General features: G+C 31.0%; 1 protein-coding gene across 1 annotated transcript; it reads right to left on the bottom strand.

Annotated features, from left to right (window-relative positions):
• Window positions 1–1,056: 1,056 nt before the first annotated feature.
• LOC129305467 (protein NRT1/ PTR FAMILY 4.3-like) lies at window positions 1,057–27,193 on the bottom strand. The gene is made up of 6 exons (XM_054945491.1): window positions 27,098–27,193; window positions 26,529–26,667; window positions 25,440–25,644; window positions 2,455–2,560; window positions 1,984–2,394; window positions 1,057–1,260 (listed from the first exon to the last, which is right to left on the bottom strand). Exons 1-6 carry the CDS (start codon window positions 27,191–27,193, stop codon window positions 1,057–1,059), a joined length of 1,161 nt encoding a protein of 386 aa, XP_054801466.1.
• Window positions 27,194–27,593: the final 400 nt, after the last annotated feature.

Raw genomic sequence — 27,593 nt, 5'->3', positions numbered from 1 at the left:
TTGACTAGGTTCGAACTTGTAACCTCATATTTCTATGTGCCTTTATGTCCATTTTGTTGCTAGTTGAATTGAAGGGAATTTTCAGTTTTAATTGTTAAATTAAATATATAATACTTAACCACACATACATATATTAATAAATATATTATTCAAATTATTATTAAATATAGTATTTAAATTTACTTTTTTTAACATTATATTTATTTATTAATGTAAAAAAATTAATTTATATATAATAATTATTCCTATTATATTTTATTTAAAAAATTATTTTTGTTAATAAATTTAATATTAAATTGAAAAATATTTTATAATTATTATATATTATATTATAATTTGCATCTATATAATATATAATATTTAAAATTTTTATTTTACAATTATTTTATTTTATTATTAAATAAGAGTAATTAAGTATACAATTTAAATTATTATTATTAATATACAAATAATTTAAAATATTAAATTATTTTAAATTATGATTTTTAAATTATTTATTTATATCATAATAATAAATTATTTATAAATGTATATTTTAAATAATTAAATTAAATTAAAAATAATTTATGATGGAATTAGTGATGGAGTTATGACAAAAATCTTTGTGATAGAATTTTCCTTCACAAATTCTGTTATTAAATTCAAATAAGATATCCTAATCATTAGTAACAAAATTTTTTATCAATAAATTATTTTTAACAGATTGGTGACAAAATAATGATAAAATTTCAGTGACAAAACATTCCATCGACAAATTCTATCGCTAATTTAGCAACTTAATTAGTGATGGAAATTTATTCCGTCACTAATCCGCTGTTTTTTTTGTAGTGTTATTTTAAAAAAAACATTGTCACAAACTTAATTAATATTAATTTAGTATTTTGGAACCTAAACGTGATTCCCCCCTTCCAAATTGTGAAGAAATCAAATGTCCAAGCCTCAATTCAATCCCATCACAATCATTTTTTTCAAATAACAAAAAAAAAGCAATACAATGAGGAACAAATTAAACTTCAACTTTCATTTATCGTTCGACTTATGACCTCTTCTCTGCATTCAATACTTGGAATCCCCTTGCTCTACTTCCGAAACTTGAGGCCTATTCTTGTACCTGCTTGAAGTGATCTGATAGATATAGAAGTTGATCAAGCTCATCACAGCAAGGAACAAGTAAAAGAGATTCAGATGGTTCCTGTTGATATTGTTCCCAGCCAACCATCGTCCGCTGTTCTTGATATTCTTGGTGGCACTATTCACACTCTGCACCACTATCAACAACAACAACAACAAGCCTTTATCCCACTAGGTGAGGTTGGCTACATGGATTGCAAGACGTCATTGTGCTCTATCATTTATCAAGCTTTTAGGAATATTATTAATTAAGAGATCGCGTTCAATAACTTCCAAGAGTGTTCTCTTAAGCCTTCCTCTACCTCTCTTAATCGGACTCAAAGTTGTATGTTCCACTCTTCTTACTGGTGCCTCCCTTGGTCTTCTTTGTACATGCCCAAACCATCTCAACCGATTTTCTACCATTTTTTTCTCAATAGGTGCCACCCTCACTTTTTCGCGTACGTGCTCATTTCGAATTTTATCTTTACGTGTATGTCCGCACATCCATCATAACATTCTCATCTCTGCTACTTCAAATTTATGCTCTTGCTGTCCCGTTAGAGCCTAGCATTCACTACTATATAACATTGTCGGTCTGATAGCAGTGCGATAAAACTTTCCTTTAAGTTTATTAGGCACCTTACGGTCGCAAACAACTCCTTTAATTTTTCTCCAATTAAATCATCCAGCTTGAATTCTATGTGAAATATCTTTACTGATTTCGCCATCATTTTGAATAATGGCTCTCAAATATTTAAATTTTTCCACTTGAGGTATAATTTGATCTCCCACTATCGTACTTAGAAAATATCCAAGAACCATTGAGGTCCGGAGGAAACATGTTGATGTAGATTTAAGCGATTTGGGTACCTCTGAGTAGAAGATTTCAAGCAGCCCCGCATAGGTAAACAGGTCAGCAATGCCAAACACAAAGTACTGAAAGAAAAGTAAGAATATGGTCATGGGCAATGGGTTTCGTGTCGGTTCAGCATCGAGCATGCTGTGATCTCTAGCGATTTGCTTTCTTTTCACTTCAATTACAGCAGAGATGGCCATGAAGATGCATGAGAGAATGAGGCCGACTCTTATACGCTGCAAGTGGGTGATTCCGGTAGGGTTGCCGGTGATTTTGTGAAGAACAGGCACAATGATGTGGCCATAGACGGGGACGACGATGATCAAGAACGCGACTGGGATGATTGGGAGAGATGCTTGAGGGATTTTGAAAGATCTTGAGATTTGACTGTCTATTGTGTTGTATGCAGAAGGTTTGGAGCTGAGCTAAGCAGAGAGTCATAATAATTGTGCGGCAAATATTGGGACCATTATTCCTAAGATGACCTTGGCATTCTTTGCCTGGGTGACCCTGCAAAGTTTCCATGGGTTTGGAGCAGAATTGTCAACTTCTGTTGTGGGTCTGGTTTTGATATCAGCTTTGTCAAGGAACCTGATGAAAACAGAAACTTCATATTCGAACCAATTCTTGCTAGGTAGCTATAAAGTTAAAGATTTAACCAGCATAAATGTCAGATTGCGTAGACGAAATAAGGGTCATGTTGTTGTCCAAGGCCGAGTCAAGGGATTTTAAGACCTAAAGCAAAATAAATAGAGGCCTGGCATATAATAAATTATTGATCCTTATATTATTTTTTTTAGTTTTTTGAGTTGCAAAATCATATAATAAAGTTTTATAATCAAGTAATTCTAACATTTTACTCTTAATATATAATAAGGCTGGTCCACTTCAATTAATCTTGTAACATATTTGATTTTAAATAAGATTTGAGCAACTTTAATTTTAAAAAACTTCTTTAGATAGTAATAACTGTTACATGTATTATTAATAATATTCTATAAGCAATACATACATTTAAAGAAGTATTTAATCTTTTGACATAGTTTAATATTTCAACTGGTGTGTTAATTTCTTCAGTTAATATTTCTCTCAAAAATTTTCATTATGAAAATAAATCAAAACCATCAATATAATAATTGTCATTAAAACTTAAGAACAATATCAATACAAAATTTTTTCAATTCATCATCATCCAAAGTTTTAAATATTTTTTGGATTCCAATAAAAAACCAAAAGTGATTTCATATTCTAAAAATTATTCAAATTGAATAGAAGAAACTGATTGATCTAACATGTATAAAAAATATTCAATATGAAAAGAATCTTTAGCTGAATGTGTGATCTCATCACTAATATTTTTATTAAAATGTTTTTTTCCTATGATTTTACATTTTTCACAATAATTATGATTCATGTTCATTCCAGTAGCTATATCTTTTTTTGTAAATTTCAAAGTAGATGCAAAACCATTTTCTGTATTATTCTTTAAATAAGTAATAAAGCCTTTCAAATAATTTATAGCAACATCTATATGCATGTCTATGAACTGAAGAATCTTACAAAATATAGAGAATTGTAATCTATAAAAAGAGAATAAATAATGATTAATGACTAAATTAAGACTAACCTAATAATTAAATATTATTTTGAGAATGTAGAAATGTTTTCATTCTTCAATGGGGAGAAGAACTGGGCTTTATTTTTTTATTTAACATTTATTATAAAATTATACAAATACATTTCCGTTCATATTAGGAATATATATTAATGATTTTTTTCAAGACCTCAGGCAATTGTCTTAACTCTTAATTGCCTCAGACTCCCACGGACTTCTTGTCGTATGTACATGCAGATGTGATTTACTCGAGATTTCCGTGAAATATCCGTGAGGTAAAAATTCTGTTTCTGAGGCAGCTTCCTAGTCACGTGCGAGCTCGTAGAGTTCTGCAGGGTCTTCAGGAAGTTGAAGATTTATGTTCCGAAATGCGGCAACAAAGACCTGGAAATTGCATGCACATATCACGCTTCATTTAAAACTATTAATTAAGGTCGATTCTATCAAACCAGTCCTTTTAAATTTAAAAATAATTAAGATTAGGCCTCTACTTTAAAAGAAAAAATGAAAAGGGCTGATCCTTTTAAACTTTTTAGTTTTTTAAAAAATTATAATATAAAAAAATAGAAGATTAAATATATAACTAAAAAAATGAACATATTAGACTCATTCATCCCTCCTTCATTCATTCATTAAGATTTAGTTAATAATGTTAGTTAAGTTTAATTTTTATTGGTATTAATTTTGATATTGTTATTTGATATTAGACCTCAATGTTTAATTTTTTTATTTATTATGGTATAAATTAATTTAAATTTATTTTTTTAAACTTAATTTTATGTATAATAATTTTTTTTGATTTTAAATATATTTTTTAAAATTTTAAATTGAAAAAAGTAAAAAATAAAAAAGGGCCAAGGTCTTGAGGGTTGGTCCTTCAACCCTGAGGGCTAAAACTTGACCTTGTAAAAAAAAATTTTAAAATATAATCAAACTTATTAAAACCAACCTGTTTAAATCCTGATCCTTTAAGGATTAACTTTTTAAAATCGGATTGATGTTAACTGATAATTCTAACTTCATTGGTAACATCACGATTAGATCATTTGAATGTACTAGCTAGCTAGAGGTGGATAGACTGGCTAGGAATTAAAATTTGTGAGCAATGGTAAGAAATGACAGCAAAGCCCATAAAAAAAAGCTGGAATAAATTTACGTGTATGATCTCAATAGCAGCGATAGTTGTGATGACAAAGGCTAAAATCACTTTTAACGGCCCACTTTTAAATAAAATTTCAGTTATGGCCCCATACAAGAATTTTTGCATTCGTCCCTGCCAGTGAGAGTGTGGCACTGAGTCGGCGATCCAACGTGACGCGCGGTGGTGGCTTCAGGTATGGTGTGGGTAGTGTGTTTGCACTGTTATCAGCGCCAGCCCCTGCGAGCTCGCCCGCCAACGATCTGACTTCGACTGGCTATTAGCATTATATCTCCATGCAATGGGCAAACGATATTTAGCAAGCATGCAAAAGTATCATTATCATAATACATAAGTAATAATATTACTTATATATATATAAAAGAGAATTACAATAAATTACCAAATAATAAAATTAATTATTTTTTCAGTCAATTTATAAGTCAAACTTCTAGTGAAATTTTAGTACTTGCAAATATACAAGACTTGTAAGTAATTAATTTTTTTAATCTAAGATCTATATATAATTCTCCATATGTGTGTAAAAATTTATAACATGTACGGTGAGCATCCAAATTTAAATTAGATTGCATGTATTTTGAAAAAAACAAAACAAAATAAAAGAGCTCCCAACTCAATAAACCTCTTGTAAAATAGTACCATTAATCCTCTACTCCCTCCGTTTTTATATATAACAGAAAAAAAAGTTATATCACATAATTTAAAAAAATTGGTTAACCATAATTGTCGCACCCAGATCATGTCTTTCCCAAAGAAGGAAGGTCAATAAAAGTAAGAAAAATGAGAATCGCCACGAAAATTTGAAAGGATAATTTTAAAAACCTTTTTAAAAAAATAAAATAGTCTACAATAATCAAAATAAGACTCAAGAGTCAGTGCATGAGGAAGGTATTAGTCACCCTACGACACCTATTCATAAGAACAGTTACATTAAGTTAATTGTGTAAAATCAATATTAGCTTTTTAATAATATTCTAATTATCCTTTATTCCTCATGAAAAATATAGAAAAAAAATAAATTATTTATTTACATAAGAGGACTTGATCTAGGATCAAAAGTACCCTGACGGGGATCAAAGTTCACATAGTTCAAAAAATTATTATTTAGGTTTTCTTTTAATTTTTCATTAATTTATTTTATGAAGAAAATGTTATTTTGTGTTATATAATTATATTTATTTTTAAATAAAAAAGTGTCATAAGGAATATCTTTGTGTTAAAGGAAAATAACTAGTATTAAAACCTACAATGATTTAATATCACTCATAGTCCGTTGGTTGATACTTTAAATACACATGGTGATTTAGTATCACTTATGCATGGCAAACCCTTAGGAAATTTCTAAGTAAAATTTCTATGAAATAGTTTAATTATTAAATTTTAGAACAAAATTTGATACTTGCGATGATTTAGTATCATTCACAATATCTTCTTTTGATATTTTTAACGATCGAAGGTGATTTAATATCACTCATGACATAATCTAAAACATACTAAGAGCTTTATTATTTTTATTATTTTTTTATTAATGCACAAGAGAAGGGAAAATTAACTAGTATTGGAACCTATGGTGATTTAATATCACTCACAGTCCACCAATTGACACTCTAAGTGTATACAATGATTTAGTATTACTCATAGCAAACTTTAAAGGAATTTTCAAACTGAGTTCTCTATAAAATAATTTAATTATGAACTTTTAGTCTAAAAATTAAAACCTACAATGATTTAGTGTCACACACGATATCTTATTTGATATTTCTATTGATTCATGATGATTTAATATCACTCGTGGATCCTAAAAAAACATGCCAATAAAATTTTAATATTTTTTAAAATTTTTGACACTTGATATTTGCAGTGATTTAGTATCACTCATTTCATCAATGTATCAAATACCTACAATGATTTAGTATCACTTGTGGTCACCCCATTTTTTAAGGGAGGAAAAAAAGAAGATTAGAAGAATATTTTATCAAAAAGACTATATAATAAATTGTAATAACATTATTCTCACAACTCTTAACAAACAAAAAAAAAGTAAAAAAAGAAAAAAGAAAAAGGAAGAATCAATGTCAAATAAGTTTACAACATCTTCTCATATATAAATTGATGATTATAAGAGTCTAGATGCCATGCCATTTTAGGACAAACTCACAGCAAAAGATCCACAGTAATTTAAATTAAGAAACAAATAAAAGAAAAGAAAAGAAAAATAAATAAACAATGAAGAGTCATTTTGAAACAAAACCAAGAACGTGTATAGGGAACTTAGGCTTCACAATACTAGATGTTAATACTTGGTAAAAAGCAAATTGAGAATAAGACATACACAAATCATTAGAAAGGTTTCAATAGGGCTTAGATGTTGACTCAAGAAGGTTTAATTTTTTTCCCCATTCAACACGCAAAGCTAAAGGAATAACAAAAAAGAAATACTCACCTTCAATACTTTGCCAATGTTTTTTGCCATCTTCTCCCAGACTTCCTCTCTCAATTTCTTCTCCTCAATTTGTGTCCCTTTCTTTCTTTTTCTATCTCTTATATAGGCACTAACTAAGGTTTTCTTACTTAACGACAGATTCAAGCAAAATAAGGCAATTTTTTTTGGCTTTTCTTCATCATTTCATATTTCAATTTTTTTCCTTAATTAAAACAAATTCCAATCAAGACATAATTACCTCAAATTAGAATTTACTTAATTTGACTTGCCAAATTTTTTTAATTTTTTTTAACTAAGTCAAATTCAATGGGAACATAATTCAGGGAATTCAGGGTTAATAAAAAAAGAAATATTATTATTTTTTTTAAATCATGAAAGCCCTTTTTATTCCTTCATTTTTATTTATTTTATTTTTATTAATTTTTGATTTACAATTGGAAGTATAGACAAAATATGATGTTAATAACTGCCCCTCTTTACTTGTTTCATAGGTGAGAGTAATGAATGTTTTTCTCTAATATTCTTGCCTAAGAAGCAAGTAAATATAAGAACACATATTTTGTTCAGTCAAACATCCAACTACCATAAATAAAAACATGAGCCCCTAATGCTATCATAGGAATTAAAAGAGGTCTAGACAAAATGTAGTGTCCATGCCCCTCTTTACTTGGTTCTTAGGGGAGAAAGTCGAAGATAGGAGAATGAAAGAAGATTGAAAAAAAAATATGCCTACTATTATTTAGGACTTGAGTGCCATTGGCAACAACATGTGGAAGTGATGTGCCATTTTTATAGGGCTTTGATGGAGATAATGCATTTGACGATATAGAGCATTTAAAAGAATAGTGCTAGTGATTATTAGGAAAAAATGATGCCAACTATTACTAAGCTTTAAGAAGAATGGTGCCAATGGTTGTTGGACTTTGAAAAGAATGCTTCCAGTAGTTGCTAGACTTTAAGAAGAATGGTGCCAATCGTTGTTAGACTTTGAAAAGAATGGCGCCAGCTAGTACTGGGCTCTCAAAGGGGTACTAGTTATTATCGACCTTTGAGGTGCCTACCGTTATAGAGCTTTGAAAAGAGTACCAGTTGTTAATGAGCTTTGAGGTGCTTGCTATTATAGGGCTTTCTTTGAAAGGGGTGCTAGCCATTACTGGACTTCAGGGTGCCTGCTATTATAGGGCTTTGAAAGGGGTGCCAGTTGTTACTGGACTTCGGGTTACCTGTTGTTACAAGGCTTTGAAAGAGGTGCCAATTATTAATGGCTTTCGGGGTGCCTATCGTTGCAGGGCTTTGAAAGGGGTGCCAACCGTTACTGGGCTTCTAGTGCCTACCATTGCAGGCCTTTAAAAGGGGTGCCAGCTGTTATTAGGCTTTGGGGTGCCTGCTCTTGCAAGGCTTTGAAAGGGTTGCCAACCGTTACTAGATTTTGTGATGATTTAGTATTATTCACAGTCTACCAATTAACACTCTAAGTACACACGGTGATTTACTATCACTCATGGAAAACTTTAAAGGAATTTTCAAAATGAGTTCTTTATAAAATAATTTAATTATAAACTTTTAGTCTAAAAATTAAAACCTGCAATGATTTAGTATCATTTACGATATCTTATTTGATATTTTTATTGATCCATGGTAATTTAGTGTCACTCGTGAATCCTAAAAAAACATGCCAATAAAAATTTAATATTTTTTAAAATTTTTGACACTTGATATTCGGGGTGATTTAGTATTACCCACTTCATCAATGTATCAAATACCCACAATGATTTGATATCACTCATGATCATCCCATTTTTTAAGGGAAAAAAGAAGATTAGAAGAATATTTTATCAAGAAAACTATGTAATAAATTGTAATAACATTATTCTCACAACTCTTAATAAACAAAAAAAAAGTAAAAAGAAAAAAGAAAAAGGAAGAATCAACATCAAGTTAGCTTACAACATCTTCTCATATATAAATTAATGATTATAAGAGTTTAGGTGCCATGCCATTTTAGGACAAACTCACAGCAAAAGATTTTACTTGCCAAATTTTTTGATTTTTCTTTAACTAAGTCAAATTTAATGGGAACATAATTGAGGGGATTTTGGGTTAATCAAAAAAGAAATATTATTGTTTTTTAAATCAGAAAAGCCTTTTTTATTCCTTTATTTTTATTTATTTTATTCATTTTATTTTTATTAATTTTCAACTTACAATTGGAAGCCCGAACAAAATACAGTGTTCACAATTGTAATTATGTTTGAAAATAAAAAATTAGGCTAAAATGCCTTATGTTAATCAATATAAGTACGCATTAATTATTTCTCGTTAATATAAATTATGAGGAGTAATTTAGAAAGCGTGTAATAAATGCTCATTAAAATATGTTATTTTACTTATGTAAAAAAACAAGTAAAAAATAATATTTTTTCCTATAAATAAAAAAAGAGGGAGTGCAAATTAAACCAAGTGTTTGGTGATAAATTGAATTCTACTTTTATTATGGAATTATGATATATTAAATAGTTATATCATTATTAACTTAGGTTAAAAAAGAAATATTATTTTTTTTAAATCAGAAAAACCCTTTTTATTCCTTTATTTTTATTTATTTTATTCATTTTATTTTTATTAATTTTCAACTTACAATTGAAAGCCCGGACAAAATACAGTGTTCACAATTGTAATTATGTTTGAAAATAAAAAATTAGGCTAAAATGCCTTATGTTAATCAATGTAAGTACGCATTAATTATTTCTCGTTAATATAAATTATGAGGAGTAATTTAGAAAGTGTGTAATAAATGCTTATTGAAATATGTTATTTTACTTATGTAAAAAAACAAGTAAAAAATAATATTTTTTCCTATAAATAAAAAAAGAGGGAGTACAAATTAAATCAAGTGTTTGGTGATAAATTGAATTCTACTTTTATTATGGAATTATGATATATTAATTAGTTAATTAGTTATATTATTATTAACTTAGGTTATATCTTTTTTCTAATATAAACACTTCTTGATTCTTTTTTTAATGACACCCTAAATGCTTTTAAAAAAGTTGTGATTTCTATATTTTATATAATGAAATATTGGGCGTGTGTGTTTCACAGAGGCGGCTTCTCTCTTTTGAGCCTTCCTTCCACTATCTACTATTTGTAGCATGTCAAGATTTAGACCGTTTAAATTTAATTTAAATGGTCTAAATTTAATTTTTTTATTGTATATTTGTTAAAATAAAAATTTATAAAATTTATAATAAATTTTAATAAATTTACTAGATTATTAATCTGATAATTCAGATATAATGAGGATGATCTAAATTTAATATTAAATTTATACTATTTAAAATATATTTAGATAATCAGCCCATATCAATGATGAACAAAATTATAAAAAATTTTATAATTACTATAATGTAATTTTTTATTTTAATAATGTAATAACCCAAAAAATTTAAAAAAATTATAATTTATGATAAGATATTTTAAAAATACTCTATTATTTTTTTGATTAAATATATCAAGAAGGAATGTTGGTCCAATAAAAATTATTCAAACAGTTTATTTTAGGTGCTTCAAAAAATATATAATAGAGAGATCCTATTTGAAATTGTTTTTTTTATTTTAAGAATTGGTGTGTTGTATAACATATTTTAAGAATTAAAAAAATAATTTTTTTATTCTTCCTTATTTTTTAAAACAATAATTCTATAACATTTAAAAAGATGTTTTTATTTTTTATTTTTTAAAAAATACTTTATTTTTTTATTTTTTAAAAACACACTATTAAATAATTTTTTTTATTTTTTATTTTAAAAAATAATTTTTTTTTTAAATATGTTGCTAAACAGGCCCAGAGTCAGAAGCTCAATAGCCTAAAGCTCTGTTTTCAATTTTCATTCCTATTTCATCCTCATTCTCGATCATTCCGGAACCCAAGTGAGAGAGAGAGAGAGAGGGTTTTTCTTTCATCATCGCCTTCTCCTCCTTCCTTCGCTGTCATGTTCATCGTCAGTGAGTGTAGGTCGAGATCCGCCGCTGCCGTGACGATTCCATCGATGTTCTTCTTTCTCTTCCCTTGCGTCACTGTCGACTTGCTTCATTCCCTTGATTTGTGTCGATGCCATGCTTGTGTGTCTGTGGGAAGCACCAATCTTCTTCCTTCATTCCTTATTTGCTTCATTGGTGAGTTGAACCTCACCTCTCTTCCTCTCTGCATCAGTTAACGTCTGTGAGAGTTTAGGAGGTTAAAGATTTTGATTTTTCTTCGCTTTTTAGCTGTCATGAATGAATGTGTTGAGAAGAAGTTTTGAGCAAACTAATGATTGAAGTTTAAGAGAACATTTCTATATATGGCCGCTGCTACTTTCTTAATAATGCACTGCAAACTCATAGTCACATTTAATATAAGAAGATGCATGTATACCCATAACCTGCTCCCTAACTTGCAATTCTTTCCCGGGAGCTGTTAATATAAATAAAGTGATTGACAACAACAACAATAATAATTTTAGATAAGTAGATAGGATAAAGAAACAATTTCGTGCTTGGGCGATATAATGAGAGTGAGGAATTAGCATGTTATTTGCTTGAAAAATATTAGATTGGGATATTTATTTTGATTGAGTTATTTCTTTATAGTTATCTCCTTGTGATAAGATACAAAATTCTAGTTTGCTATTACTCTAGAAAAAATGTTAAGAAAATTCATTGCAAAAACTTTGAATGACTGTATAGATGAATGGAGGTGCATGATTAGTAGTTTATCAACTAAGTTGTTGCTTTATGGGTTATATTTTGAATGTATATAAAGTGTTCGATAAAAGTTTGTTAGAAAAGTTTTAGTATAAATTTATTAGATTTATATTTTAATTAGGAAGTGAAGTTATTTCTTTATAGCCCTAAAGAACTATGGTCAAGAGTTAAATTGTGAAAAAGATCTGATTGTATATGTTAGAAATACTATTAGAAAAATGTAAATTAGTGAGGGATCATCTATTCCTCTTTAAATATCAAATTAGTGAGAAAATTAGTGAAGAGAGTTGATTGCATAGTTTGACTTAAAATTAGTGAGAAAAATAATGAGAGATTGTCAATTTCTCTTTAAAATAAGACAATTAGCAAAAATAATAATAAGAGATTGTTAATCTCTCTTTAAAATAAAATAATTAGTAAAATATTTAGTGAAGGATTTTATTTCTAGCTAATTACTGTAAAAAAATTTAACTTTTGACAATGACTTTAAATTATATATTTAATTATTTTTATTTAAAAATAAAAATTTAATTTAAAAATTAACTAAAATATTTATAATAAAATTATTTAATATTTTATTTATTTTAAGTTAATTTTCATTAATAAAATAATATTTTATTAAAAATATAATATAAAAAATAATTTAAATAAAATTTAATATGCATATATGTCGTAGTTTTATAATATATTATTTTATATATTTATGTAGTTAAATAATATATATTTAATTTCTCATAAGGTAATAAATATATTATTTCTAAATATAAGCATATTTAGTGAGAGATTGGCCTTAAAATTATTAAATTTTGAATAATATTAGTGAGGGATTTAATCCTTCATTAATTAGCAAGTCTTTTTTTAGTTATGAATTTAGTGAGGGACAAATTTATTGCTAAAATGCAATTTAACTAGGGAAAATGGCATATCCCTCACTAAATTTCATTTTTCTAATAGTGAAAAGAGTCAAGAACATAATTTTATGTATGATTATAGTGTTGGTCAAGAAAGTATTCATATAAAGCATAGTAGGTATTGTAGGAACTGAGATATAAATTATATTGATTTAAGAACTTAGTTGATTATGGAATTATTAATATTGCAAAACAGTTTAATACATTTGAACAAATGTCATTAAATTATATTGCATAGGATGTTTAGAGGAAGGAAGAACTGATTGTAGTGTTAAAGAGTGAATTTTGTAGTTGGAAACATTACAGATAAATGAACAGCATTCTACCTAATTTATTAATGAAATTCTTTTACCAAAATATTTTTTCACATAGATCAACTTGATGGGCCCCATGGCACAGGTGACATAATATTAATGGCAACGAAGCCTGAGGATGGTAATCATGAGCATGGTGACATAGAAGGAGCCCAATACTTCCAATCCAACGTACCTAAAGACCCATTGCAACATATTGGAGGTCCAATGACAAGAGCCCGAACCAAAGCTATGAAGCAAGCCTTGTTCAGTCTTGTGCAAGAAGTTCAAGAGCTTGGAGAGCATTGGGGCACTCCCCTCAAGTCCAAAGGAGAGCATCTATATGTGTATAATGTATTTAAGATCCAAACTCATGAAGAGTCAAGCCCAAGAGATGCAGACCTTAGCCCAATGCAAGGAAGACTACAAGTTGAGCCTCTTGCATGCAAGGAGACATGAAACCCTAGTAAAGAAGTCAAGAGTGGCGTGATTTCAAATCCTTTATGATCCCTTGATTGTCTCCTAAATTATTTCCTATTTTAATGGTCCTTTGATTTGATTTTTCATTTTGAGTCTAGTCAAAGGTTAGAATTAATTATAATATTAATTTCTAAATTTTGTAATCCCATAATTTTAGGATCACATCTCCTAAATTATGTGGCTAAATATTTTATCATTATTTCTCCTTTTAGTATTAGGAAATTAGGGTTTTAATTTTAGGAAATATTTTTTCTATAAGCCTATATAAATTAGGCATGCTCCCTATTGTAAACACACAGAAGTTGAATGAAATTATTCATTTTAGAGTTTATAACTCTTGTGAGCCTTAGTGCTTTGTGGTGGTATCCCGTGTGAGAAACCGACGTGATCAAGAGCGTGATCAACTCTTGTGGTGTCTTCGAAGGTTGAGGTTCCTAGAGGCAGGTGCTCTAGAGGATCTTCTCCTTGATCATTATCCTATTGTTTACTTCATACCTTTCTTTATTTCCGTCATAAATTTCGTCCCTTTCTTTTTTTGTTCTTGTGTTTTTGTTGTTTCAGGGTTCTGTCCCTAAACTAGCACGATTCTGCTTCCGCGTCCCTATCAGATTGGCATCAGAGCTTTGGTTGCTAGTTTTGGTTTAAATTCTTGTCCTTCCTTCTTCTTTTTCATCTTGAGTTATTTCTTTTTGTGATCATCTCTTATCTACCCCATCTACTTCTATCTTTTGGTTTTTCTCTTCTTCATCTTTGTGACTTTTTATCTTATGTGAGTTTTCATTTTATTAGCCTCTAAAAAAAAAATACCTAGAAATTCGTGCAAAAAAAAGGCAAAAAAAAGTGTTAGTGTGTTGAGAAAAAAAAAGAGAAAAAAAAATCCGAAAATTCAAAAAAAAAATTACAAAAAAATATATTGCTGTGAGTTATGACTGTAGAAAAAGGCTATTCTTGAACTCCAAGTCACCAAGAGGTTACTTAAAGAGAAAAGTCAACTTGGGTGATAAGAAAGTCTTTTACGTTGATCACTTTCTTATTTTTATTTTTGGTAGCACTTTTCAAATTCTCTACTCTCTTATTTGCTATTTGTGCTACTCTCTTATTTTATTTAGTTTTTTTTTTATTTTTGTCTTTGAGTATTTGACTCTTTGACTTTTATTTCTTTCTTTCTTATTTTTTGTTGTCACGTGTGGTTTTTCCTTTAACAAGCTTAATTTTATTTGAAAATTTTGCTTTCCTATTTGTTTCAAAATTGCAAAAAAAAAAAATCCTCTTTTCACCTTGTGCTTGTTTTCTAGTTTCCTTAATTTAGAAGATATTCACTTGATTGTTCCTTAGTTTCTTGATTTGTGGGTTTCACCATTGGATTCTATCCACAAGCTTAGTGAGTGGTAAAAGGCAAGTGTGTTTTTCATTATTAAAAAAAAAAAAAAGAAAGCCATTACTTTTTTTTTTGTGAATCACGAGTGACTTTATCTTGAGAGTAAACACGTGAGTTTGTGTGTGTGAGGACCTATTTTTATCTTATATGGTTTCTAGTGCTTCTGTGAACATGAGTAACAAGGATGAATCCCCTAGTATTGATATGAACTCTGTTTTAGAACTTATCAAAACACAGTTGCAGCAGTTTCGCTTGGAACTTGATCATAGGTTCCATAAAGAGGATAAAGATGAGCCGGAGACTTCCTCTTCTAAAGGAAAGAAGCATAAGATCCCCAGCGATGATGAGGAGTATGAAGAACCCCCTTCTCCTAAGGGAAAGAAATCCTCAAAGCGTGGTGTTGACTTACCGGACCAAAAAGTAAAGTATCCTTCATTCAAGGGTAGTAACAATCCAGAAAAATACCTTGATTGGGAAATGAAGATGGACCAAATCTTCATGACTCTTGATTTGTCTGAGTCAAGGAAGGTAAAAACTGCTTCTTTGAATTTCACTGACTATGCTGTTTATTGGTGGCAAGATTTACAGTACAAAAGAAGCCAACTTGGGAAAAAGCCTATTAAAACGTGGGAGAAGCTTAAAAGGTACTTGAGAAAGGCTTATGTCCCCAGCTACTACTATACAGAGCTGAATAGAAAATTGAGAATGTTTTCTCAAGGATCTATGACAGTGGAGGAGTATGTGCATGAGTTGAATATCTTGAAGTTTCGTGCAAACATTCAAGAAAATGAACGTGAAGCAATGTCAAGAATTATGGATGGCTTGAGGCCAGAGTTGAGAGATAAGCTTGACTTGTACACTTTTGTGGACAAGGAAGAGCTCATACACAAGGCTATAAAGTTGGAGCAGAGAAATAAGAACAAACGTTCCAAGTCCTCTTGGAAAGACTCCAAGACAACTCCTAAATGGAAGGATTCCAAAGCCAAAGATACATCCCAGGCCAAGGAAGAAATAAAGACCAAGTATGAGGGTAAAACTTCTAACCCTAAACCTTCTTCTTATTCATCTAACACTTCTCCTATTAAGTGTTTCAAATGTCATGGTGTGGGCCACATGGCGAGAGATTGTAGCAATAAAAGGGTTATGATCTTGAGAGATGATGGTGGCTATGATAGTGTGCATGAAAGTGATAAAGATGATGCTGATAATGTTGATGATGATTCTACCTCCCATGAATCAAATGATGAGCTTGAATGCAATGGTGTAGTTGACTCTATCTTGGTGGCAAGAAGAGCTCTCAATATTCAACCAAAGGAGGATGATGAACATGAGCAACGCGAGCATATTTTTCACACTAGATGCTTCATCAAAGAGAAAGTGTGTAGCATGGTAATTGATGGTGGTAGTTGCACTAACGTCGCTAGCACTTTACTTGTAGATAAATTATCTTTACCTTTAATTCCACACCCTAAGCCCTACAAATTGCAATGGTTGAATGATTTTGCTGAAATTAGGGTTTCTAAGCAAGTGTTGATTACTTTCTCTGTTGGAGTTTATACTTGTGATGTATTATGTGATGTAGCCCCTATGCTTGCTGGACACTTGTTATTAGGTAGGCCTTGGCAGTTTGATAGTAAGGCTACTCATGATGGTTTTAGAAATTGTTACAAGGTGCCTTTTAAAGGCAAGACTGTTGTATTAAATCCTCTTAGACCCATCCAAGCCTATGAAGATCAACTAAAGATTACTCAAGATTACAAGCAAAGGAGAGATCTCCTTGATTGTGGCATGAGTGAGAGAGAAAAGAAAGAGAGTATTACTTTACTTGAAAATCAATCAAAAGAGAGGAAAAAGAGTGGTGAGAAGGTGAGAAAAGAAAAAAATAGAATGGTGGGAGTGAAGGAAAATAGTGAAAAAAAAATATTATTGTGTGGGAAAAGTAAGATTCAAGAGGCTTTGATGAGTGAGCAAGCTCTTATTGTAATTCCCAAGAATATTTATTTTTCTACTAATACTTTTGACCCCACTTTGCCTTCTAGTGTTGTCTCTTTGTTGCAGGATTATAGAGATCTATTCCCTGATGAAATTCCTGATGGACTTCCTCCCTTAAGAGGAATTGAGCATAGGATAGATTTCTTGCCTGGAGCTGCTATTCCAAACAAGCCTGCTTATAGGGCTAACCTTAAGAGACTAAGGAGATCCAGCGCCAAGTAGAGGAATTGATGATGAAAGGCTTTGTGCGTGAGAGCCTTAGCCCTTGTGCTGTCCCTGTCATCTTGGTGCCAAAAAAAGACGGATCTTGGAGGATGTGTGTTGATTGTAGAGCAATCAACAAAATCACTGTAAAGTATCGTTACCCTATCCCTAGACTTGATGATATGCTTGATGAATTACATGGTGCTTCTATCTTTTCTAAAATTGATCTTAGAAGTGGTTATCATCAAATTCGTATGAAAGAGGGTGATGAATGGAAAACTGCCTTTAAAACTAAATTTGGATTATACGAATGGTTAGTTATGCCTTTTGGTTTGACTAATGCTCCTAGCACTTTTATGGCATTAATGAATCATGTTTTTAGAAAGTTTATAGGCAAGTTTGTTGTGGTTTACTTTGATGATATTTTGATTTATAGTAAATCTTTGACTGATCATATGAATCATCTTAAAAATGTGTTTGACATCTTGAGGGAATATAAATTATATGCTAATTTTCAAAAGTGTTTCTTTTGTATGGACTCTGTTATCTTTTTGGGATTTGTTGTTGGATCACAGGGAATTCGTGTAGATGAGGAGAAAGTTAAGGCTATTCGTGAATGGCCAACCCCTAAGAATGCAAGTGAAGTGAGAAGCTTCCATGGCTTAGCAAGCTTCTATAGGAGATTTGTTAGGGATTTCTCTAGCATTGCTGCCCCTCTTAATGAACTTGTTAAGAAGAATGCGACCTTTAAATGGGATAAAACACAAGAAAGGGCCTTCCAAACCCTAAAGGATAAATTGACTAATGCCCCTTTACTTGTTTTGCCTAATTTCTCTAAAGCATTTGAAATTCAATGTGATGCTTCTGGTATTGGTATAGGTGCTGTTTTAATGCAGGATTCTAAGCCCATAGCTTACTTCAGTGAAAAGCTTCACGGCGCAGCTTTGAATTATTCCACCTATGACAAGAGCTTTATGCTCTAAAGAGGGCCTTAGAAACATGGCAACATTATTTATGGCCCAAGGAATTCATCATTCATTCTGATCATGAAAGTTTAAAATTTCTCAAGTCTCAAGGTAAGTTAAACAAGAGACATGCTCGCTGGATGGAATTTATTGAAACCTTTCCTTATGTGATTAAGCATAAGCAAGGTAAAGAAAATATCGTTGCTGATGCCTTATCTCGAAGGTATACATTACTTTCCTATGTGCATGCTCAATTGCTTGGTTTTGAGATTCTAAAAGATCTTTATAAAACTGATCCTGATTTTGAAAATATTTGGAAATCTTGTGAAAATCATGGATCTGGTGATTTCTTTAAATTTGATGGATTTCTTTTTAAGAAAAATAAATTATGCATTCCTATTTGTTCTATGCGTGAGTTGCTTACTAAGGAAGCACATAGTGGTGGTTTGATGGGACACTTTGGTGTAGATAAAACTTTGGCTATTTTGTCTGATCATTTCTTTTGGCCTCACATGCGGAAAGATGTCATATCTGTTTGTGATAAATGCATTAAATGTAGACAGGCAAAATCTAAGATCCAACCTCATGGACTTTACTCTCCTTTACCCGTCCCCTCTCACCCTTGGGAACATATCTCTATGGATTTTGTAATTGGATTGCCTAAATCTTCTGCAGGCAAAGATTCCATATTTGTTGTTGTTGATAGGTTCTCTAAGATGGCACACTTTATTGCTTGTGCTAAGACTAATGATGCTGTTAACATTGCTGACTTATTCTTTAAAGAGATTGTTCGTTTGCATGGTTTACCTAAGACTATTGTGAGTGACAGAGATGTGAAGTTTCTTAGTCATTTCTGGCGTACCCTATGGCATAAATTAGGGACTAAGTTACTTTTTTCCACTACTGCCCATCCACAAACTGATGGTCAAACTGAGGTAGTTAACAGAACTATGACTACATTATTAAGAGCAATAATTCAGAAGAATTTGAAGAATTGGGTGAATTGTTTACCTCATATTGAATTTGCTTACAACAGGGCTGTTCATTCTTCTACTTCTTATTCTCCATTTGAAATTGTTTATGGTTTCAATCCATTATCTCCTATTGATATTTTACCTTTGCCTTTCTTTGAGCATGCTAACACTGATGGCAAGGAAAAAGCTAAGTTTGTGCAGGACTTACATGCTAAGGTTAAAGCAAATATAGAGCGAAAGAATGAGCAATATGCCAAGCAAGCTAATAAAGGCAGGAGATGTGTGATCTTTGAGCCTGGAGATTGGGTTTGGTTACATTTAAGGAAAGAGAGATTTCCTAATCAAAGGAAGTCCAAACTTCAAGCTCGAGGAGATGGACCTTTTCAAGTTTTGGAAAGAATTAATGATAATGCTTACAAGATTGATTTGCCTAGCTCTTATGGCAATGTTAGTGCCACATTTAATGTTTCTGATTTATCTTTATATGATTCTGCAGATTCGAGGACGAATCCTTTCCAACTGGGAGGGAATGATGGGCCCCATGGCACAGGTGACATAATATTAATGGCAACGAAGCCTGAGGATGGTAATCATGAGCATGGTGACATAGAAGGAGCCCAATACTTCCAATCCAACGTACCTAAAGACCCATTGCAACATATTGGAGGTCCAATGACAAGAGCCCGAACCAAAGCTATGAAGCAAGCCTTGTTCAGTCTTGTGCAAGAAGTTCAAGAGCTTGGAGAGCATTGGGGCACTCCCCTCAAGTCCAAAGGAGAGCATCTATATGTGTATAATGTATTTAAGATCCAAACTCATGAAGAGTCAAGCCCAAGAGATGCAGACCTTAGCCCAATGCAAGGAAGACTACAAGTTGAGCCTCTTGCATGCAAGGAGACATGAAACCCTAGTAAAGAAGTCAAGAGTGGCGTGATTTCAAATCCTTTATGATCCCTTGATTGTCTCCTAAATTATTTCCTATTTTAATGGTCCTTTGATTTGATTTTTCATTTTGAGTCTAGTCAAAGGTTAGAATTAATTATAATATTAATTTCTAAATTTTGTAATCCCATAATTTTAGGATCACATCTCCTAAATTATGTGGCTAAATATTTTATCATTATTTCTCCTTTTAGTATTAGGAAATTAGGGTTTTAATTTTAGGAAATATTTTTTCTATAAGCCTATATAAATTAGGCATGCTCCCTATTGTAAACACACAGAAGTTGAATGAAATTATTCATTTTAGAGTTTATAACTCTTGTGAGCCTTAGTGCTTTGTGGTGGTATCCCGTGTGAGAAACCGACGTGATCAAGAGCGTGATCAACTCTTGTGGTGTCTTCGAAGGTTGAGGTTCCTAGAGGCAGGTGCTCTAGAGGATCTTCTCCTTGATCATTATCCTATTGTTTACTTCATACCTTTCTTTATTTCCGTCATAAATTTCGTCCCTTTCTTTTTTGTTCTTGTGTTTTTGTTGTTTCAGGGTTCTGTCCCTAAACTAGCACGATTCTGCTTCCGCGTCCCTATCACAACTAGTAACAATTATATTAAGTATTTAATGCTTTGTTAATTAAATTATTTTTGTTTTGGAAAATTATAAAGATATGTTGAAGAATATTTGAATTGTAGCGAGTGTATGTGCTTTTCCTTATAAAGGATACTTTGAAAATTGATAAGATTATTTTTATCAACTCTAATAATTTTTGAGTTACTTAATAAATGCCAAATATGGGTATTAGTTATGAAATTTTATTTTAGCAAGTTTTTAATACACAATACTATTCATACGAGTTTGAATTTGAAAATGAAAAATGTATTTTGAAAGTGATAATTTTCTTACATGTTTAAAATAAATTTAAAAGGGACTTTATATAAAACATTGGTTGTTAACGAGTAACAGTAGTCTCGATTAGCCCATGATTAATGATTGGCCATTTTAATTTTTCTGAGCTTTGTTCTCATGTCTGTTATTTGTAGGTCTAACACCTACATTTGATTTCGTAGTTTCAAGTTGTGTTTGATTGGTATTACTTTTATGGTTGTGTGTCCATATTTATTTCGTAATTCAAGCTATATTTGATTACTTACCATCGTGGACTGTATGTCCATATTTGTCTTCATGACATAAGTTGCGTTTGGTTATTTACTCTCATGGACTGCGTATCTATATTTGTTAATTATTCTGATAAGTCCATCGAAACATAATTTTTAAATTATTTGGTGATTACATACTCAATTGGTTTAATTAGTGAATGTTACTATGTTTATTTATTCTATTTATTTGTCTTTTTGACATCAAGTGATAAGGATATTTGACATTATAAATTTAATAGTTAAGATTTTATTTAAGGCTATATAGAATTTTTAAATTTCAAAGTTTATGAAATATTTTATAATTATTGTATTTATTCATTTCATCCTTTTAAATTTCATAAATGTTGAGACATTATTCACTACAAAATATTTTTGATCTTAAATAGTGTAGAAGGCTTTGGACTTTTAGATGATTAATGAGGGGTATACTTCTAAATTAAAGTTGAAGCATTATTTCGATCAAATTTCTAATCATTGCAAAACTTGAATTTATATGTTATACTTTGTATTTTGTAAATTCTATTTTAGATGTTTCACATACTATAGTTAGTATCCTCATTTGATTACTTATATTGGTTTAGAGCTCTCAATTGTTATATTGTTCTGTTAGGAAGTCCTATTTTCATAAGAGGTTCTGTTTAAATTTTTAAGAAAGTTTTATGATTTTGTTTAAAATATACGTGTGTTGAAAGAATTCTATTTTGTATGATAAATGGGTTATGGTTAAAATCAAATATTTCCTATTTATTAAGGTTTTAGGAATATGAATTTTATACATATCATATGCTGGTCACACCTTGAAATTTAAGATGTTACAAATAAATATAAAATAAAAATAAAAAATCTTAAATTTGAGCTGTTCATATTTAATCTGAACAGTTCAAAATTTACCATGGTGGTGCAAAGGAGGGGTAGTGTACGAAAGTCTCAAAGGAGAGAAGCTAGATCCGTGTTTCACTCAGAGAGGATTCTCTCATCCTCCTTTCCATCATCTTCCTATCCTCTATTTAATTTCTAACTATTAGATCAAAGTTTTGAATAATCCACGTTCGATCTCCTTTAAAAATTTCATTTCATTTTATTTTTACTATATTTTTAAATAGTTCGTATTAAATTTTAGTCATTTGCATTTTATTATTTATTTTTTTATAATTTAATATTTTAATAATAATTTTATAGGAGATAAAGAAAAGAATGGAAGAGGATGGAAAGGAAGATGAGAGAATTCATACTTCCTCTTCCTAGTCGGAAAAGTAGTACCTAAGTGTGTACGTGAATGCTAGTGTTTATAAATTTTAGAATAAATTATTAAAGGAAATCAATCATAAAAATCAAATACACGCACACAATTATTTATGGTTCAAGTGTATTTTTTTTCTTTTTTCTTTTGGTAATAATACTTTTTCTGCTCTTTTTTTGGTAATAGTACTTTTTATCTTCTAATTATATATAAGGTTTTTATTTGGTTTGGTGATTTGAAACTTGGATTGAACTGCACTGTCCAACAGTTGATTGCTTAACAAAACAATTTAGTTTAACCATTTGGATCACTTAGGCATTTGGACAAGGTGATTTTAAGCAAACATGATTTGACCTAGAAATCAAAGCGAGTCAACCCCACAAAACCTAAAAAATAAAACAAAAACTTACTCTCAATTGCTTAGATTCACGATTTCTCTTATCTAATTTCTAATTTTCTTTTGTCTTCTCTTCTATAATCTTTGATATCTTCTCCACAACCCATGGTTAATCTATAATGTTTTCTCTAACCTCTGCTTTCAACTTTAACGATCCAACTTTTGATGTCAAAATTCAAAACTCATGAGTTGTGACAAGACGGCATGCCTCTAACTCTAGTATTTTATTTTGATGTCGTGAGCTCATGCCGACATGCCTTTATTTCCAGCTCTACCATCTAGCTTTTGGCATCAAAATTTCAAGCACAATCGACAAATAATTAATGTTGTGTGTGTGCACGCGCAAATATTTTTTTATTTAATTTTTTTGTCATTGTTTTAATTGCCTATCTAATTAGTTGAACCAGGAGAATCACGACCTGTTGTTCTTTCTAGTTCAACATCCAGTCCTGATTTCAAACATTGGTTTGGTCTCTTAATTTTATAAATAATCTTTTTAATCATCTAAACCCAATGCCATCAGTTAAAAATAATTACGTTTTGTATAAATAAATATTATTTAAAAAATTAAATTAATATATCAATCTTGATAATGTTTTATTAATATTGAAAAGTTTGATGGAAGAATTTTTATTAATAAACTATGTAAGAATTAAATTAAAGGATTGAAAATTTTTTTTGGTAAAACTAAAAAAATCAAATATTAAAATCTTGTGTAAAGTTAAACATCTACCTGCATGATCTGGTGCCCGCCTTCCCGGTGTACTTCGTGACAAATCCAAAATGGATTATTGAAAACAAAAGCAATCTTAAATGCATACCCGATTGATCAATTATATGCATTAAATAGCATAAACTAACAAGAAAAGTACTAGTATAGCATATTTCAAATTGCATGCAGTACAAATTATTGTTGTGTATATTCAAAATTTAAAACCTTACGCTATCCCCGACATTATTCTATATATCCTAAATTTCCAAATAACTTAATATTACTGAAATTATGTATCATCATTTTTTTTTAGTAAAACTAATTAAATATCCATTAATTCAGATGAAAAGGTACAAAAGACATGGAAAAAGCACAAAAAAAACCTATTCTCTTTCAACATCTTCCATTCCTATGATCGAAAGTGGATGATAGTCAAAGAAAAACAAGTGTTCATAGTATGTGCATGTCTAGCTAGGGAGTCAGCCTGTTTGCTCAAATCATGATATACATGGTTAAAAGTAACGTTACCTTTTCCCTAAGGAAAAAGGCTCTCACCTCCTCAATAATTTCTAAAAATGGGTAGTGTTTATCACAGCCTCTAACAATTAAATTAATGGCTTCTATACAATCAAAAAGGACATCAACATGATAAAGCCCAAGTTGCAAACATATATTTAGATCTTGAATGATACCTATCAGCTCAGCCACTACAAGAGGAACCAAACTGAGTTTTGCGCTGAATCCACATATCCAATTTTTGCATTGATCACATAAGATGCCACCACAGCCCCTCCGAGCATCATCGCACACAAACTCATCAACGTTGAGTAGTTTAGTGACCTCACTACTTGTAGACTGCTTTTAGGGTATCTCATAACCATGGGGCTTGAAAATTGAATAGTTGTTAATCAGCTCTCTATCTAGGGAGGCCATGAACAAGCCAGAGATCCCCATAGGATTAGGGTCCTCGACAGCAGAACCGAAAACAAAATTACACCTAGTAACCCAAATTTCTCAACAAATGTAATCAAATAAAGTTGCCCAAGGAACTCTTCTTGTGAAGTCCACCCTAGCTTTGTGCTTTAAGTTCCATTTAACCCAATCCGCTCCCTGTTGTGAGAAAAAAGGCTTCTAGAGTTCCCTCTTTAAGAACTGAGAGCCACCTGTTCTTTTGCATTGATACAGTCCCGTAATAAGTGCATCGAGTCATCCTTCTTGTTGCAGCCGAACAGGCAGCTAGTGTCGGCCTGTAGCCTCTTCTCCTAACATCATTTTCTGTACTTTGTTTCCTTGTAGTTGTCAATTATTGTTATTGGGCTAAACAATATTTAAATTTATATATATATATATATATATATATCAGTGAGGGGACCAGGCCTCTTGTTACTTTCAGAAATGTTTTGTAATATACACAAGTTATTGACATTTTAAGAACGATCAATATATATATATATATATATAATTATAGACATTTTAAGAACCATCAATATATATATATATATATATATAATTATACTACTGTTACTTTAAATTTTTCTTTTTAGCCTAAAATAAGAAAATATACAAATGCCCATAAATTTTTTTTTTTGATATATTTATGACCATATCATTAAAAGTAAAAAAATGTTGACTGTTATCTTTTGAATTTAAAATTTAACAGTTTGGTTATAGAAAGCATTGAAAAATAACTTCATGAGCAGTTGTACATTTTTTTTTTTTTCACTTTAGGCTATTGATGCTCTTAACTGATAATTTCTTAGATATTTTTGCCCTTTGGCCAAAATAATAAGGTGAAAATTAGAATTTATAGCAGTAGGAGATGATGATGAATATTTGAATTTTGAAGGGATTTCATATGGGACATACCAAAAATTCAAAGCAACCAGAGATGATGATAGTTTTGAATCTGCCAAACCTAGTATAGTCGACGATGGCGAGGGTGATAAGCAAGTAACCAGTGCCAATGCCTTGTTGTTGGTGAGCATTTTAGCCAACTCAACCACATCAAAATGCATTATTCCATTGAAGTGTGTGTTGGCACCAGCAGGTAAAATTGTAGTCTGAGTCGTGTCTGAGGACATTATCTTTAAGAGCTATTTTGTCATATCAGTTGATCGAGCGATAGCTTTTCAAAATTAAACAGACTCATTCTACAAAATTAACAAGGGCACAGAACAACAAAGATTAGCAAAGTAATACTCAATCGACACAACACAGAGAAGGAGCTCAAGAACTCCAAAGCTAAGCCTTGAATGCACTATGTTCCCTCTGCTATATATAGGCACGGTCTAGATGAAGCCTTAAGGCATGATTTAATTGAGAGTTTCATAAACGTAATGACACAATGTTGTAATGAAGACAATTGATTCTGGCATTTTTTACATTTGCCACTTGAAGACAACTGCAAAATCAATTTCAAGCTTTAATTGGACATAATGTCTAGTTAAAGCACATTAACAAATCCAAGGATAATCAATTTAGACTTGAAACGTGCAAACCACAGTTCTGGTTAAAGGCATTTACAAAATTAATTTAACAACCTGTGCAAAACAAATTTGATAAAAATACCTATTGTCTCTTTGACTTGTAAGCCCACTTCATCTTTAAACCAATTAACTATCTTATTTTCATTTCTTAAGATATATATTCCAGGAGCTCTTCTTATGTAGGTAATGTGTAACTTCTTCTTTTGACACACATAATAACTGTTGAGTGTATCACCGAGTTCACTGCCAGTGATAACGTTGCGAAGTTCTCGAATCCAAACATCGCTGCATATATGTAAATACATACATACATACATATAAGCCTTCAATTTTTTTCATGCCCAGAATCGCACCTGTCTTAGGTATAGAGTGTGTGTTTTTCGTTTGTTCACTCAATCACATTCACACATGCTAGTTATTAACTTTATTTAAAGCCTGCACTGAGTTACTGACAAGAGATTTTGCATACTTAATATGAGGAAGGATGTTTTATTCATTCCCCCATGTTCATGTTTGAGAGCTTTTCCCCTTCCTTTCCAGTCCACTTTGTCTACCACAATCAGTGCTTCTTTCTCCTTATGACCATTATCAACTTGCTCAGGATTTTCCTGCGTGCGAAGAAATCAACATATGTAATTATCAAGAAGCTCAAAAGGATTAACTGGTCCTACGTCTTCCATGCAGAGAGAAAGTTGTAAGTACCATGGCTCTACATATGGATGGGGCCTTCACTGTGGTTAATTCAAATGAAAAGGGCAAAACTGGTCTGAGATGGAAGTAGTGACCCCAAGACCAAATTCTTCCCTATATATATCAGCAGACGCATGAAAGAAATATCTCTGCGTGCATCAGATGACTCGAATCGAATGGTGACGATGAATAGTTGGTGACCATTTCTTTATTTCAAAAACGCAGTTGTTCGTCATTTAGATTTTAAATTAAAGAAAGCATATGGTTCTTGTTATAAAGATGCCATTACATTGATTCTGCCGACATCAGAAGAGGAATAGTCCAAACCGTTATAGTCTATTTCTTTACAAGGATTTTACTGGGTATAGCAGCAGACTGATGTTGAGGACGGAAAACCTTGGGAAGATATTCTATCACAATCATCATGGGACTGCTCAGAGTCATAGCACCCAGAAAACTTGACTGCTGTGATTGGTTGTGTTTGGTGAATCCGTTTTGGAATATATTAATTTTGCTAAAGTAAATCCAACGTTTTTGCATTTGAAATGTATTATATATTATTTTACATGGATCAATCAAGCAGCATGCAGAATGCATTTAGGGGAACTTGAAGGTCCTTTGAAAGCCAATCTAATTAACCATATTGGCTCTTATCACTTGAATAATCATATACACAAGGCACAAGAGCTCTTCATTATTTAACTTCCATATGGTTTATCCTTTTTGCAAGATATAATCATTAGAATAACACTATTTATCTATTCCACAATGTAAATGATGAAAAATTTATAATTATAATTATTACTGTTCGTTTTCTTCCTGCGGATGAGCTCCTCTTGCAATT

This window comes from Prosopis cineraria, unplaced genomic scaffold (genome assembly GCF_029017545.1).
Source record: "Prosopis cineraria cultivar Desert tree isolate PC_DT_omini unplaced genomic scaffold, ASM2901754v1 PC3, whole genome shotgun sequence".
NCBI lineage: Eukaryota > Viridiplantae > Streptophyta > Magnoliopsida > Fabales > Fabaceae > Prosopis > Prosopis cineraria.
Note: the sequence above shows the minus strand (reverse complement) of the source record. Positions and strands in the feature narration are given on the sequence as shown.

What these genes read in the sequence shown, in the direction of transcription:
- LOC129305467 (XM_054945491.1), bottom strand. Translation starts at nt 27,193, where the DNA reads ATGACTCTGAGCAGTCCCATGATGATTGTGATAGAATATCTTCCCAAG. An exon ending in CTATACCCAGTAAAATCCTT is followed by an intron (nt 26,668 to 27,097) that starts GTAAAGAAATAG and finishes CTTCGCACGCAG; the next exon opens with GAAAATCCTGAGCAAGTTGA. An exon ending in CTGGTTGCTTTGAATTTTTG is followed by an intron (nt 2,561 to 25,439) that starts GTATGTCCCATA and finishes TGTTTTCATCAG; the next exon opens with GTTCCTTGACAAAGCTGATA.